At 42.1% G+C, this 16854-nt stretch overlaps 1 protein-coding gene across 2 annotated transcripts in view; it reads left to right on the top strand.

Annotated features, from left to right (window-relative positions):
* PPAT (phosphoribosyl pyrophosphate amidotransferase) overlaps positions 1–13402 on the top strand; it is a 72009-nt gene extending 58607 nt beyond the window's left edge. Inside the window, exons 8-11 of one of the 2 annotated variants that reach the window (XM_030563067.1) lie at positions 8291–8418; positions 8732–8953; positions 10278–10398; positions 12114–13402. In XM_030563067.1, coding sequence (XP_030418927.1) covers positions 8291–8418; positions 8732–8953; positions 10278–10398; positions 12114–12274 — 632 coding nt within the window. In that variant the 3' untranslated portion in view covers positions 12275–13402. The remainder of the gene's footprint in view (positions 1–8290; positions 8419–8731; positions 8954–10277; positions 10399–12113) is intronic. The other variant, XM_030563068.1, reaches the window with a different exon arrangement.
* The last annotated feature ends 3452 nt before the right edge of the window (positions 13403–16854 follow it).

Genomic DNA, 16854 nt, shown 5'->3' with positions numbered 1-16854 from the left:
CCCCACCCCAAGTTCATTAAGGAGGAGAGGTTAAGGAACATTAAAAGTTTCATTTTCAGGTAGTTTTGGTCTAGCTTCCGCAAGCTATTCTTCGAGATTTCGTAGTCTTAATTTACTTAGCTGTCCAGCAGTGGGGCCGCAAGGGAGAGGTTACTAGCACAATCACCTTGCTTGCTTGGAGGCGTTATTATGTTCTCAGGTGGAGAGATTGTTTTTTTTTAACAAGGCACAGTGGGTCTGTCAGCAGACAAAGGAGAAGTTATGAGTTCTTTTACCTTGTCTTTCACTCCTGCCGTCCAGAAGGAGCAACAATGCCAGAAGGAAAGATAGACCGATTATCTGTCGGAGAGCCATTACAGTGAGAAACATGGGCAGGTAGTCAATTCTTGGCACTTCACAGCGGTGTTGGTAATTAACAGGATTTGATAAGGGTCTTTCAGCATGGGACCAGGGCAGTTCCTCGCTGGTGGACCTCCATGTAGACCCAGTCTTCTGGTTTCAGTGAGCGGCAGAGCTACTGTATATAAAAAGACTTAACACATTTCATTAGTGCCTGGCAATAATTACACATTGTGCCATTTATTAAATGAATGTCCATCTGAGCCAAAGCCAGCAAGGCACTGTCGGTAGTTACATTGGGTGCCCTGGTAGAAATTTTATGAGGGCTGAGTGCGGTTTTTTAATTGGAAGTGGCCTTCTAAGGGCATTTGGCCACACTGGATCTGTGAAGCTGCACATGACTTAGTTTTAATAATGTATTTCCTTGTAAAAAGGAAAATGCCAAAACTGTTGTAAAACTTTGGCATACCTGTGAGTAGCAACAGTGAATGTGATCCTAATTTTACTGGACAAAATTATAACTAACACATACTCATAAGAGCAGTATTTTGGCATGTTTATAAAGTCAATCTGAATATTTACAAAGAGTCCCCATGGAGTAGGGTGAGCTGCCGGTCTAGTCCGGACTGGCTTTCCACTGTTGTGTGCCAGACAAATAGGGCAAGAATTACAATATTGTTGAGCCATGATCAAAAATTTTGGGGCATACCAATGCCATACCACTGATGCAATTATTCCTCCTTTGCTCACGCGGGCCAAACCATGGGCCACGCGAGCAAGGTAGGGGAGCAAAGCCCGGGGCACAACCAGGCGACCATCTGGAGTGTACCACAAGGCATCCTCAGGGTGTAGAGAACACTCATTTCGTCTCCAACCGTCGTCCTCCTCCTCAGATGCTGACTTTTGCAAAAGCACCAGGTCATGAGGGGATGCAGCTGGAGAAAGAGGTTGCAGCATACAAAGACAAAAAATTTCAGAGGAAGCTGGAGACCCAGAAAGGGCCGCTTGCCTGGCAGCAGCGTCTGCCAGAACATTTTCGCGCATAACATTATTACAGGGCTTTTGATGGAGAGAACATTTAACAACAACAGTTGCAGACTAAAGCTAAAGGGCAGATAAAAGGGCATTAACATAAGGGTCATGACTAATGGGTGCTCCTCCAGAGGTAAGAAATCCTCTATATTTCCAGAGCTGCCCATAATCATGCACCACGCCGAAGGCATATCTGGAATCCATATAGATGGTAACAGACTTGCCCTCAGCTATGGAGCAGGCCCTGGTAAGGGCGACCAGTTCTGCCACCTGGGCAGAGCTGGCCTTTGGAAAACAGTAGGCTTCCACCGGGCTGTGGGGGGCACAAACTACATAGCCAGCTACAAGCTGGCCTGCGGGGTTCCTAAGACATAAGCCATTCACATAAAATAACTCAGAAATCTGAAGAGGAGTGTCCTGCAAATCAAGCCTGGGAGAAGAGAGGCCAGCAGTTACTGTTAGACAGTCATGGGGTTTAGCATCCCCCCCGCGGGCAACTGAAAGGCCAGGTTAAGCATAGGACACCTAGTTAAGGTAACATTAGATGCATTCAAAAGAAGCATCTCGTATTTAGTGAGCCTGGAGTTAGAGAGATGTTGAGTTTTCCCCTTAGTGAGGAGAGCAATAACAGCATGGGGAACCGCAATAATCAAGGGGCTGCCCAGCACAAGGGTAGTGGAAGATTCTACAAGGGCCGCCGCAGCAGCCTCAGACCTAAGACAGGGAGGGAAGCCATCATCTACTGGGTCCAAAGAGGAACTAAAATATGCAACGGGTCTCTGCTTGTTTCCATGGGTTTGCGTGAGGATCCCTAGGGCCATCCCCTCCTTTTCATGACAATAGAGAGTAAAGGGTTTTTTATAATCAGGGAGGCCCAGTGCTAATGCTCGGGCCAGAACATGCTTAACCTGAATGAAAGCCTCATTAGCCTCTGATGTCCAAGGGATGGGGTCTGTGACCTTGTCTAAGATCAAGTCTTGCAATTACAACATTTAAACATTTGAATAAAATCATTTTTACAAATATTTTTGCTGATTGTAGGCAAAACTGAGGAATTACTTTAAATTACTCCCCATATTTTCCTGTATCTGTTTTATAGCCAGGTTACGTTTTAATGGCCTCTACCTTTTTAACTTTTGCCTTTGAATACATGTTGATCTGAAATGGAAAACACACTCCATTTTGGCTTCCCTTTGGCAACATGACCGTTGATTACACAGAGCCACCTTAAGGCTTAGTGTGGGGTACTTACTACAGCTTTTATCTGCTATTTGTTACCAAATCAGATTTAAATCTTTTACCATTCTCCTGGTCTTGACTGCTCTGTTGCAGCCACAACTTTGCCTGAACCCAGCAGGACCACTTCCCAAAAGTGTAGTGAAACCCTCTATCAAACTACACTGAGGAAGGAATTTTACTGTGCTGTTCATACTGTTGTTCTCCCTATCTTTCCCGTTGTCTGTAGCCCTGCTACTATCCTCCTTACAATGCACCGGTGCTAAGGGGTTGTTATTGCCTCAAGGGAAAATTATATTCAGTCTGGACATAAAGGAAACATTAAGCAGCCACAACTTTGGATTGTCTTGTTTAGTTTTGTTCTGGCAAAAATATTTTTTTGGTTTTACAACCCAAAACAACACCAATTTATTACAAAACATAAATTGTACACACCAGGAGTGTTCTTTAGCAAATTTGATTAACTTTTCCATAGTCAAATGATTTTACTTTAAATAACCTTTTGCTGATTATTCACAAACATTCTCAGAAAACTCAAGATTTTTCTTTTCATAACACCTTCTTTTAACATTTGTACTTAGTTTTACTGCTTAATTTTCTCCAGTAATTACAGAGTTAACTTTTAACTTTTTTTTTCTAACTTCCTTAAACCATGGTTGCTGTTTGTTTAGGCCCGATCCTTTTTTCTTGCTGTATTATTTTTCCCATGGGCACAGGCATTATTTCACTACCAATTTAACCGGGAGGGTGGGCTTTTTGACTAAACCCCCTCTTATCTATTTATGCACACCTCTTTACATACATACATTACATCTAGATGCATCTTGTCTAATAATTGTTTTCTTTATGTCCGGACTGAATATAATTTTCCCTTGAGGCAATAACAACCCCTTAGCACCGGTGCATTGTAAGGAAGGATAGTAGCAGGGCTACAAACAACGGGAAAGATAGGGAGAACAACAGTATGAACAGCACAGTAAAATTCCTTCCTCAGTGTAGTTTGATAGAGGGTTTCACTACACTTTTGGGAAGTGGTCCTGCTTGGTTCAGGCAACTTTCAACCTGGTTGGCATGATTGGCTCACAATGCCCACAGGGAGGGAGAGACCTTAACCAGCAGTTCCTGTTGCAACAAGGAAGGGCTGGGGTCGGTCTTCTCCCTTAGAGTGTCGTTCTGAAGAACTGCCAGGACCTCACTGCGAGCAGGATCAGGCATATCCAGATACCCACCATTTGAGGTACAACAGATTTGTACAATTTAATTTACGCAGCAAATCTTTTCCCAAAAGATCATCAAGTAAACAAGAACTGAGGAGGAAAGCACATAAGGACCAACAGAAACAGTCAGAGGTGAAAAGGTGGAGTGGGGCACAAGAATGTTGCCCACCCCTACCGCTGGTGGAGCGGTCAGGGCGGTAGGAACATTCACTTTTCCAATTTAAATTATACAGTACTGTGGGAGATCAGGATGCATGCACAGACACCAAGGTCTCCTGACCCGAAGCACCAATGCCTGGGATTTGGCGCAAGGGGAACATTCCTTAGTATGGGGAAACACTGTTTGAGGGATACATATAAGGGCTTTTAATACTTAGGGCACGTGATATTCTTTACCCTGGGGGCTGTGGGAGCTGGGCAGCAGCTCTCTTTCCAGTTCCCAAGACCATAATTTAAGTATATGTATGTGGTGGGAGTGCCCTTCTCTGGCATGGAAATTTGCTTAGATTCCCTCTTGCCCCCATTGTGGATATCTGGCAGACAATTACAACCCAGCTGACAGGCATCCTCAAAGGGCTAAATATAAAACACTTAACAGATGGGCTATCACAGTGGACAAAACGTACAAAATACATCACATTTACCGTGTACCCTTTCGTCCCTGTCACCATTATTCAGGGTGTAACTTACAATCATTCCAGCATTCACACCTACAGGCTTTTAGCTCCAATTACTGGCAGCTAGTTTTACGGCTTCTTCACTGTCTGCCTATTGCTGATGGGAGCCCTGGCCAACCTTATTTTTAGGGCCACTCACTTTCCCAGGGTCCATAGTGGCTCCTACCTCGGGGTGGGGTTCCAGCCCCAACCTATGACAGACACAAAATAACCTTCATAACACAGGAATTGGAAAGGATATATTTCTCTTCATTGTGTGGTACCATGTTTCTGTATCTTTATACCGATTAAAATACACATTGAACTGTCCCTGGGGCACGGTGTTGGCAAGAAGCGCACCTTGCAGGTGCACGATCCTGTCAAGGTCGAAACTTCCCTCCAGGGGAAACTGCAGTTTCGGATCATCTCTGGTATACCAATTCCATATCTGTAAATATTTACACGTCGACGGGCTATAATTTACATACATATAAGCAGCAGGCGTGCCCTTGGGTGGGACTGGGATGTCTTTTGACCCTTCAGCCTCCATTCTTACCGCAGCTCGCTTTCACTCAAGCCTCTCACACAGGGAATGCTTACTTGGATTGCCACGGTTCTAACTCTGATGGCCCTTCAAACCTGCCCTTGGCAGGGGAAAGGGAGTAGGTTTCCGTGGACCTGCACCACGGCGGGAGACCTACAGGGAAAGTGGTGGTGGGGGGCTGGCCTATATGAGAGCCAGTGGTCCCCGCACACTTTTTCTTCAGTCCGGAGCACTAGCCTTCAAGCCAATGGTGCCTCTGCAGCTGTCCAGTCGGCGGTGCGGTTTCCTGGGGCTCCGGGGGGGAGGGGCAAAGAAAGGGACCCCGTGGTCCTTTAAATGACAGTACTCGAAGAGCGGTCACAGGGTCATGGGGATATGGAATGGGAAAAGGCAAAGGAATGGGGAAGCGTGCACGCACCCCAACTGGTCAGCCCCTTACAAAGGCCTGCCAGTCAGGGTTCCATAGTCTCTCCAAGCTTAGCTGTGGGGCTTGCTTTCGAGGCACTCCCGGTCACGAGCTTTCACTTCACAGGAGGCTCAGGGCATCTTCCTACAGCTGTCACTCACACCGGCCGCACGGCCTTCACACTCAAACAGGCACGTTCCTGGCACAGACGCCAGGGCAAGAAACCTGCCCAGGTCCCGACCAACCTGGTTGGAAGGAATCCCTGATCAATTTTCGTGGATCATGATTCTCTGGACCGAAAGCGCGGTCCGTGGGCTGCCGGCTACCTCGTCACCTCCAGTGACGTTCCCCAGGGAACAACCAGGTCCCAGACTGGTATCTGGACCTACCAAGATCCCAATGGCCAAACGGGGCCAACAAAATCCGGACCGGTATCCGGATAACCGAACCCAAAGAAAAGGGCGTCAGGCCTGTCTGGCGGATAAAAGTTCAAATCCAGCTTGTGACTTACCCCAAGCCGGAGCCTACGAGCCAGTCTTCCACCAAACCCCAATAGAGATTTCAAAAGGTCTCTTACCTCTTAGGCGGGCCCAGGGTTTGGGAGGAGACTGTCCGTGGTCCTTCGGTTCAGGGGAGTCATCTGTGGATCCCAGACAAGCCCCCAGATTGTTGAAGATAAACTACAGTAAACAAGGAATGCAGGTGTTATTGAAATGGGGGACTGTATCCTGGAAAGTAGTGACTCTGAAAACAATTGAGGGGTCACGGTGCACAAAAAACTTAACCTGGAGCTCACACTGTGAGGCTGTGTCAAAAAGGGGTTAATGCGCTCCTTGGATGTATAAACAGGAGTAGTGAGTAGGAAGGAGGAAGGAAGAGATTTTTTTCTCTGTGTACATTATTGATGAGTCCAGTACTAGAATACTGCATCCAGATCTGGTGAGAACATTTTAAAAAGGATGTTGATGAATTGGAGAGGGTACAGAGAAGAGCCAGAAAAATGATTCCGTGACTGAAAATAAAGGTCCTGCAGTGAGTGAAATCTGTTTAACTTCTCAAATGAAGATCGAGACGTGTTCACACTTAGGGCTTGTCTACATCAGAAAGTTGCAGCGCTGGTGAGGGAGTTACAGCGCTGCAACTTTGAAGGTGTACACATCTGCAGGGCATCACCAGCACTGCAACTCCCTGTTTGCAGCGCTGGCCATACTCCCATTTTGTCTCGGGTGTAGAGGATCCAGCGCTGGTGATCCAGCGCTGGTAATCCAATGTAGACACTTACCAGCGCTTTTCTTGACCTCCGTGGAAGGAGGAAGCCTCTGGTAATCAAGCTGGTCTCCTTTCCCGGTTTGCTCTCTCGTTCCCGGAACCCCGAGCAAGCAGGTCTCCTTCCCTGCGGTTTGCTGGGTGGCTCCGGGAACGCGAGAGCAAACCGCGGCAAAGCTGGTCTCCTTTCCCGGTTTGCTCTCTCGTTCCCGGAACCCCGAGCAAGCAGGTCTCCTTCCCTGCGGTTTGCTGGGTGGCTCCGGGAACGCGAGAGCAAACCGCGGCGAAGCTGGTCTCCTTTCCCGGTTTGCTCTCGCGTTCCCGGAACCCCGAGCAAGCAGGTCTCCTTCCCTGCGGTTTGCAGGGTGGTTCGGGGAACGTGAGAGCAAACCGCGGCGAAGCTGGTCTCCTTTCCCGGTTTGCTCTCGCGTTCCCGGAACCCCCCTTGAAGCCGCCCAACAGCGCTGCAGTGTGGCCACATCTAACACCACTTGCAGCGCTGGTTGCTGTAAGTGTGGCCACTCTGCAGCGCTGGCCCTATACAGCTGTACTAATACAGCTGTAACAACCAGCGCTGCAAAATTTTAGATGTAGACATGGCCTTAGTTACTGTGTTACAAGTACCTTTCTGGGGAGAAACCAGGAACTAAAGGTCATTGTAATCTAGTAGAGAAAGGCATAACAAGATCCAATGGCTGGAAGTTAAAGCCAAACAAATTCAATGTAGAAATAAGGTGCAGTTTTTTAAAAGCGAGAGTGATTAAGCAGTGGAACAAACTACTAAGGAAAGTAGTGGATTGTACATCTCTTGATGTCTTTGAAATAGCACTGGATGCCTTTCTGGAAGATTCGCTATAGTCAAACAAGTTATTGGACTCAGTACCAGGGTGACTGGATGAAACTCTGTTGCCTGTGTTATTTGGGAGGTCTAACTAGATAATCTAGTGGTCCCTTCTGGCCTTAAAATCTATGAATAGATAATATACTATTTTATCATTTTAGACTACATTAAAAAATATTTAGGACTTATTATAGCATTTGCAATGTGGCTTATCTTACCATCTTTCCTTACAAGATGCAACCATTCCTGTGGATGCTTCTTTCTAATTAAATTTTTAGTTCTGTATATTATCAGTGTACATGGAGCTATCATCTTTGTCCTATGATCACTACCTTGATAAAGCTCTCATAGGACAAGCCTCTATTCTATTCTGTGTTAATGTAAAGCTACTTAGCAGAACCATTTGATCCAAGAACAAAAACAGTATGTGGAAGAATAAAAATTCATGTTCAAATCCTGCTTGTCTTGCTGAAGTGAATAGTTCTGCTGATGTCAGTGGGACTAATCACCTGAATAAGGCAAGAAAGATTTGGTCCTCATGGTGGCCGGAAAGCAACATGGATATTATGGGAAGTGATGAAAGGTGTAAGATGACTTGTGGTGAATATTTCTCATTACTGTACAGAGGCTTCCTATTTTCCTATCAAATAACTATACCTAAAAATTACTATAGAATTTCCTGTACTGTGCAAACTGAAAGCTAAATCATAATTACATAAAAGAAAATAATTCTAATCCCCTCAATGTCCATAGGTCAAATGGTGTATTCAGTCAGGAGAAGATGCGGTCAGCAACTTGCTGTTGAAGCACCGGTGGAAGCAGACTTGGTTAGCACGGTACCAGAATCTGCAACACCAGCAGCACTAGGTTACGCACAAAAGGTATTATGGATGGATTATTTTTAATATTGACTTCTTCCCCGCCCTGCCAGTGTTTCTAACTTTCTGTGAAGTACTCTAGACTCTCCTTTACTATAAAGATAGTTTTGGTGTTTTCCTCCCATCAGATAGTGTATGTGGGTCTTCTGTGAACTGGGTTTCATACTGTGGTATGTTGCACCAGTGCCCTGTTGCCACTACATTGGTCAAGCTAAAGGCCTTTGATTAACCCTAATCTGCAGGTCATCTTCAAAATCTTTACTATTCCTAATCTTTATTTTATTTAACTGTGTGTATAATTGTCTCTTGCTTGTAGTGTGGGCTGCCATATGTTGAAGTGCTTTGTAAAAATCGATATGTAGGAAGAACTTTTATTCAACCAAACATGCGGTTAAGACAGCTAGGAGTGGCAAAAAAATTTGGAGTCCTATCTGACAACTTTAAAGGCAAAAGAATTGTGCTAATCGATGATTCCATTGTGCGGGGCAATACCATCTCTCCCATAATAAAGCTGCTCAGGGAATCTGGTGCTAAGGAGGTAAGTTACTTTCAGCAGTTGTAATGCAGATGTAAAGGGAAACTTGATGGAGACACAAGTTGGAATGTTTCAGGTGCACCTCAGAATATTTCCCTTAGTGCACTTACAAGGTGTGGTAGAAAGAGAGCCAGTACAAACAAAGAAGACAAATGCACGACAATATGTATCAAAGGTAATTGGGTGAAAAGTTTCTTGTGTGATTCCTTGATCTTAGGAAAATCTGCATCAGAAAAACTTAAATGCAGGGGGAGTAAAAGAGGGTACTGCTCTATTTTAAGCTAAGTGTGCCTCTACACTAGTGAGCTTACTGTGGCATAGCTGTACTGGTGGAGCTGTGCAGCTGTAAGATCACTTGTTTGGGCATTCTATAGGCGAGAGCTCTCCTGTCGACATAATAAAACCACCTGCACGAGTAGTGGTTTTTTATGTCAATGGGAAAAGCTCTCCTGCCAACATAGCACTGTTCACATCAATGCTTCTGTCGGTGTAATTGTGTTGCTCAGGAGTAGGGTTTTGTTTTTGTTTTGTTCCGCACCCCTGAGCGAAAATAAGTTATACTGACAAAAGTGGTAGTGTAGACATGGCCTAAGATGTAACTGACAAATCAAGAATGAATAGGAAACTGATTTTTAGATATAGCCTCCACACTGATAGTTTTATCTTTGTACTACTTATATCTCTACTGTGGTATTGTTTTTAATCCTACTTCTTAGGTAAATAGACATTTGTCCTAAATCTCAAGCAAAATATTGCTTCTGGTTTTATTTGTCTCTTTCTATTTCATATATAAATCAATGTGCTAGTCTGTGTCACAGAAGCAAATGTGCTTTGTCTAACCAAAGCTGTAAATGAGTAGACACAACCTAGGCACAAAGCCTGGGAACATTTACATGTGTGCTTATTTTTATTACCATGAATATCTCTGTTTAATTTAAATTGGATTACTCACACTTTTAAAATTCTTTTCTATTAAAAATAGATTTTAAAGTTGCAAAGACAAAATAGTTTTATTTGAAGATTAAGAAACTGTTCTGAAGGCTTTTAATAATGGTGGTACTTAAAACTCTTTACCTCTATTGATATTTTGGAGTCTGGAGAGACCGAAGGCCCTGCTCCTCAAATGTAATGCATACAGTGAATCCTTATATGCATGCAGAGCCCCAAGTCAGTGGGGTTCTAAGCAGTTGCAGGACTTTGCCTTTGCTGATCACTTTACAGGGGGTTGGGCTTTCATGTCTGCTATTAGTTAATGTTATTATCAATTACTTTTATCAAGATGCAAGTTTTACTAGCAATGTAATATGGAACATGCATTTTCTTTCAGGTGCACATCCGTGTGGCTTCACCTCCCATAAAATTTCCTTGTTACATGGGAATAAATATTCCAACAAAAGAAGAACTCATTGCCAACAAACCTGAATTTCATGACCTTGCAAAATACATAGGTAAATGCTATAATTTCTTTCCTCCCTTCCCTCCCCCCATTTAATATTTTTAGTCATAAGGAATAGACATGATCACAAATTTTCAGTGCGGGAAAAACGGACACACTCCACTCTTCTTCTCTTCCCCCCCTCCTCCCCAAAAAACAGAGCTACTGAATTTTTTCATTGAACTGCTCACACCAGATCACATGGATACCAGCTGTATGTTTTGTCTGATGCAGTTTATAGTTCTTCCTTTACTATATATAGAACACTCAAATAACTTTTAAAAAGTATCAGAGGGGTAGCCGTGTTAGTCTATATAAGATGCCACAGGACTCTTTATTGCTTTTTACAGATCTAGACTAACAGATGTATTGGAGCATAAGGTTTCGTGGGTGAATACACACTTGGTCAGAGTGGCATGTGTCTGATGAAGTGGGTATTCACTCACGAAAGCTTATGCTCCAATACGTCTGTTAGTCTATAAGGTGCTACAGGATTCTTTTGTTGCTCCATATACACTTTCAAAATACTATATCTTCAAAGTTCTAGTTGTTTTGATTCTTGCCAAACTTCCCAGAAAAAGTTTACCTGGATTGAGCTGTGGCATGCAAAATTTCAGGAAGATAAGCTGAAGACAAAGTAATGATGAAAATTTTAAGCATAATATAATATTCGTACTAAAGTTATAAATGTTGGCTGGTTTTGCTTGAAACTCAAATTGTAGAATTTGTGTAAATATTTTTCTTGATCTGAAGGCATCTCATTTAAAAACTACATAAGGTTTAAACAAAATAAACGCAATGTATTTTAGAATCTTTACAGTGAGCAATATCTGCTACAGAACAAAAAAGAGAACAAATGCCTAAATTATTATTTGTGCCATTGCAAATAATAGATGTGCATTATCATGATGTAGCAATAGTGCTCAGTAATGGCTTGTGAATGGGTGTGTCTATTATCATATATAATATTGTGCTGTAGCAATGACTTTAAAAACTTTCCAGTTTAAAAACACAGCTGTAATTAAAAGCCTTTTTAAACATAGTTGTGTTGTTGTTTTTTTTAGTGTTTTTAAGATTAGACAGAAGGAGCAATGAAGTCAGTCTTTTAATAAGCCTCCCCCCCATGGCATTAATTGTGATGGCACAAATAAAGCATTATATTTTAATATCCATTCACAATGTAATTAACAAAAATGATAAAATGAGGGTGAAACACTCTCCTGCTGCTAGAGCATTCACGTGAACCACTTACTGCATTATCTCAAAGGCCCAATAGCCATGTACAGCAAAAAGAACAAAAGTCATGGATGCTCTGCTTATGGGACAAAGACAGCGTGAAACAGCTACGTGTGTGGTTGCTTCCCAGGAGAACCTGGAATAAAAGCACACTGCCTCCCTGAAATAGCAATGAGCTCAGAGTCTTAATGGACAGCTTGGATTTAGTTTCCATTTTGACAAAATGAGTAACATTATGATTTTTGGTCTTTTTCATACCAGAACTGCCACCTCTTATCTAGCCAACAAGGGACCCCACTCCAGTTTAGTAATATGGAAAGGAAAAGGTGATTGTGATCCCCTAACATCCTGTTTTATGGTCTTTCCCTTGTGTGGGAGGTGACCTACAGGGAGAGAACCCATCTAACATGACTTACATGTTCAAGATCCTTTTTATTTTGTTTAATACTAATGTAGCTTTTAATGATTCATTGTCTTATTTTTTTTCCCTAGGAGCGGACAGTGTGGTTTATCTTTCTGTGGAAGGGTTGGTATCGTCTGTACAAGAAAGTATCAAAGCAAGGCAAGAAAATCAAAACAGCCTTAAACCAATAAGTCTCGTGTTAGAAAGATTGGCCACTGTACAGCATGTCTTACTGGGGAATACCCAGTAGAGCTCGACTGGTGACTTTAATGCCCAGGTACATTGCTGAATGTAGTTTTTTTTTTTGAATTGAGAAGTATGTTGTACTTAACAGTGCATAGCATCTTCTCATATTTAGCAAGCCACTTAAAGCTAGTGATGTCTAATTGCTGTTCCAAAAATGTCTCTGCAGACTTTCTATAAAGTTTATGATGATGAAAACCATATAATGTAAGTACCTGGATAAATAAAATAAAAATCATGGACAATCGTGCCTTTTTATTATTTGGGTTTTTTTCTCATGGATGTAATGCGAAAACCACCCAGTCTTTTGGATTACTTAGCTGTCCTGGCTAAACTGTTTGTTGTTTTTTTTTAACCTTGTCAAGGAAGTTATTTGTTTTTTTTTAAGGCTTATTCACAAGATTGGTAAATTATTTAAAAACCAATTTAGGATACAGTTCATGAATCATACAGAATAATTTCTAATGATCAAACAGTCTTAGTGCAAAAGAAAATGTGAAGTTTGCTTTTTTTTGAAGAAAATGCCAAATTCTGAAGAGTTAAATGGCTTTCCAATGATTTGTTATCTAGTACTTTGTGGAATATTATGTTGTAAAGAACAGGAGATGTGCTTAGTGTCTGGGGTTTTTTGTTTGTTTTTTGCTTTTGTTGTTAATAGGCCTTTATATTCAAGCTATGTATCTACATCTAATGTGTCCATCTTCAGTGAACACTATCTTTATAGCATGTAACTTTAAAAACAGAAGACTCAGGGAAATACTATACCTCTCATTTGATATCTCATGGTATCAAGGATATTGAAGCCCAACATAATGCTTTTAGTAGATGTCATTGGGATATAACAGGGAAAACTAGTTGTGATATTTACAAACCTAGAAAGTATGATTAGACCTGCATTGCAAAGTTGCTAACTTTCTCTGTCATTTCATTATTTTATTTCAATATAAATCCTTAAATTCTGTGGTCTAAGCTAATGTGTTTTTATACATGGGCCTTCCAGGTAGAATCTAAAGTAAAATAACATTTTGCTTCGCTTGTAAGCGGCATGATATGTTATGTCAATAGAGTACTGTAAAAACTGCAAAAGAATGGAGGAATGAGTTTTCATGAGAAATAAACTAAGTTGCATTTCCAACTATTAGTACTGTATGGGTTACTGAATGTAATGGTTTTTATCATGAAATCAGTGGGTTACAATCAGAACACTTACAATGCATTTTGCCACTTCATAACTAATGTATTTTTTAATTAATGTTACAGATAACAAAATATATACTTCTCAACGACCAGGTAGTAATTGACTAAAATGAGCACCTTTCACAAAACTCTTTATGAACTTACACACTTTTTTCAAATGTTTACTGTACCTTAGATTTTTCATATGTATGTCAGAAACTTAATTTAGACATTTTTAATGTTTTTGGTGTTAAGGTTGCTTGTGAATACTGTATTTTTTTTTTCTGAACTTGAATTTTTCTCTCTTAAAAGTCTCCCCCCTTTTCTATTCCCCTTTCCCCTGGTAAATATGTCACTGAGAGATGGTGATTAAACCTAGAGTTTTTTGACTCAAGTATTATTAGTTGTGTGTGATACATAACCTCAGATGCATAACCACATGCATCTGACGAAGTGGGTATTCACCCACGAAAGCTCATGCTCCAAAACGTCTGTTAGTCTGTAAGGTGCCACAGGATTCTTTGCTGCTTTTACATAACCTCAGAACTAAAGCCCCAATTCAGCAAAGCTTTTAAATAAGGGTTTCACTTTAAGCTTGCTGTTGGTAAGTAACAGATTTAAGCTAAGTGCTTTGCCTAATGAGCATATGAGTTAGGTCCAGGGCCTGCTTCTTACCTTAAACTTCAGTAGACTCTTGGGATTTTAATGAGAGCAAGAGTGGGCCTTTACGTTGTTCCTCAGCAAGCTCAGGTCCGCATGTGTAGTGAAGGGCTTGCTGCATGTCAATCTTCTGTCTCACCTAGAAGAGGGCAGCAAGCCCCTCTTACAGAACCAAACAGTGCCCGCCCACAAATGGAAGTGTGAGGAATGATTGGTACCATTCCATGCCAGCCTGGCCCTTCCTGCTGTAGTCAGGGATGATTTAGGGAAAACTCTGAGATCTTCATTGAGGTGTTTTTGTTTTGTTTTCTCCCTCCTTTCCCCTATCCCCAAAAAGCAGATACTTTTGAGTCCTTCCCATAGAAATAACTTGGTCCCTATATCCTATACCTTTACTGTGAGGCCTTTCCACTCTAGGCTAAGAACTATATCTAGAGCCATATTTAATCACAGATGTTGCTAAGAGTGTTTTAACCGGTCTGCAATTTGGAAAAATTTATGCTTTTTGGCAAACAAAATTATATAGAACTTGTGCATGTACCCTAGATGTTTTCACTAGCATTGTTACTTTTAACTCTAACTGTTTAAACACCGTTTGTACATTTAGCCTGGTTCTGATTTTATTCAGGACAGATTCTCTGATGCCTTAACACTTGTTCTCCTTTTTCCCCATATACTGTTGTCACGTTCCCCGGGTGTTGTCTGGACCAGTGATCTGCTAGGTCTCCCCAGTCCTTGACTCTGGGAGCCAGCCTTACCCTGCTCTGCTATAATAACCCCCACTCCTGGACTGTTCATGCACAACCCCTGGCATGTAAGCTGCTCCTTGGATTGTGCAACCAAATGACACTAGCCAATATGTCCAGTCTCAGATGCAACCCTAGGAACCTCTGCGTTGCAGTGTCCAGGTATAATCGCTGGATGCTGCAAGCTTGTATGAGTTCATCAATTTAACGAAGGAGTTAATATGTACCAGGCTTGTTATTCCAGGGGGAGTGTCACTCTTCAAATCAAATGCACTGCTTCAGGTAGAATAAACACCTTAGTAGTTAATAAAGGTAGATTTTTTTTTTAAGTAATTAAGTCCAAGCATAACAAGTCGGATTTGGTCAAATGAAATAAAAGCACAATACATTTTAAGCTGCTCTTAACACTTTCAATGCCCTTAGAAACTTAGTTGCTCTCCCTTTTGATCAGTGCTTCAGTCGCTTGATGTTGGTGTCTGTAAATGGAGGTAGAAGAGAGAGGAAGGGCATGGCAAATCTCTCCCTTCCCCCCCCCCCATGTTCATTCTTCTCTCTTGGATTTGCCGCCCTCCCCCTTCAGAGTCAGCTGAACATTACCTCATTGCAGTCCCAAACTGACCAAAGGAATGGGGGTGACTCACTCCAGAGTCCAAACAGATCCTTTTGTTGTTGCTTAGGCCAGTGTCCTTTGTTCCTGTGAGGCTGGGCTGGGTTGTCCCATACATGCCCTGATGAAGTGTGAACTGCCCCTCTGCTGCTGCAGAGTTTTTGCCTGGGCTTGCTTTCAGCTATGAGGACACATTTTCAGCCTCCATAACTATATACATAAAATTACAACCTAAAATATTAAGTGGGGGGGGTATCTTAGTGGTTTGAGCAGGGGCCTGCTAAACCCAGGGTTGTGAACTCAATCCTTGAGGGGGGCCATTTAGGGATTTTAGACAAAAATCTGGCTGGGGATTGGGCCTGCTTAAACAGGGGTTGGACTATGTGACTCCTGAGGTCCCTTCCAACCCTGATATTCTGTGATAACAATGATTACTGGAATATTACTATAACAACAATGCTCAGTACATCATGAGCCTTCTGAAGACACCTGGCATAAGAAACTTTGCATTGGATACCACGCAATCATAAGGATGAACATGGGGGTGCTAGGTATTCCCCTGAGGTACAGAACATCATAACTGCATTTTAAAATGTAAAAATCTGACTCTATAAAGGGCTATAATAATATCAGACTCAGCATTTGGAGGCAGAGGTTTTAACTTTCACTTATGGTTTGCACCAGGCCTACAATGTTTCTTGTTCAGTGCATCATATGGTAGCTTACTTGTAAGCAGTTAAAATTGCTTCCTAAACTCTTCCCTTTCTCGTTTCCTTTCCCATCCCCATTTTCCTTTGACACTGCTCATCTATCAAAGGAGACTCCTTTGCAGTGGATTCTGTGGCCCAGTCAATAAGTATTTGTTTAGTGTTCCTTCTTTTCAAACATACCCAGAATTTGCATCAAAGTCCTGATTTGTTTCCTAGCACAATTACTTATATATAGCCAACCTTGCTTCAGTTTTTTTTTGGAACACTGGTTATATTACACTTCTGAAACTTTCTCAGTTTGAATATCAGTTGACGGTGTATGGTTTGAGTAGTAGCCATGTTAGTCTGCATTAGCAGAAAGAATGAGGAGTACTTGTGGCACCTTGGAGACTAACAAATTATTTGGGCATAACTTTTTTGTGGGCTAAAACCCACTTCATGTATGTAATCAACTAAAACTAATTTCTGCAGATTGAAGTTTCAGCTAGTCATTGCTTATAGCATCTTGATATGTTTTTTAAGAGTCACAATTGTAAATATCAGACACGCAAGATCCATGTTCCCCATAGTCACTTTATTATACTTTTTGTGTAACAGGCAAGCGTGGCTGTTGAGTGCAGACACAGGGTGGGTGAGGTAGTAGCCGTTGGTGAAAGAGACAAACGGGGTACGTTCACACAGAGCTGAG

This window comes from Gopherus evgoodei, chromosome 5 (genome assembly GCF_007399415.2).
Source record: "Gopherus evgoodei ecotype Sinaloan lineage chromosome 5, rGopEvg1_v1.p, whole genome shotgun sequence".
In the NCBI taxonomy this organism is placed as follows: Eukaryota; Metazoa; Chordata; order Testudines; family Testudinidae; genus Gopherus; species Gopherus evgoodei.
The sequence above is the reverse complement of the archived record's forward strand: the minus strand, read 5'-3'. Positions and strand labels throughout refer to the sequence as shown.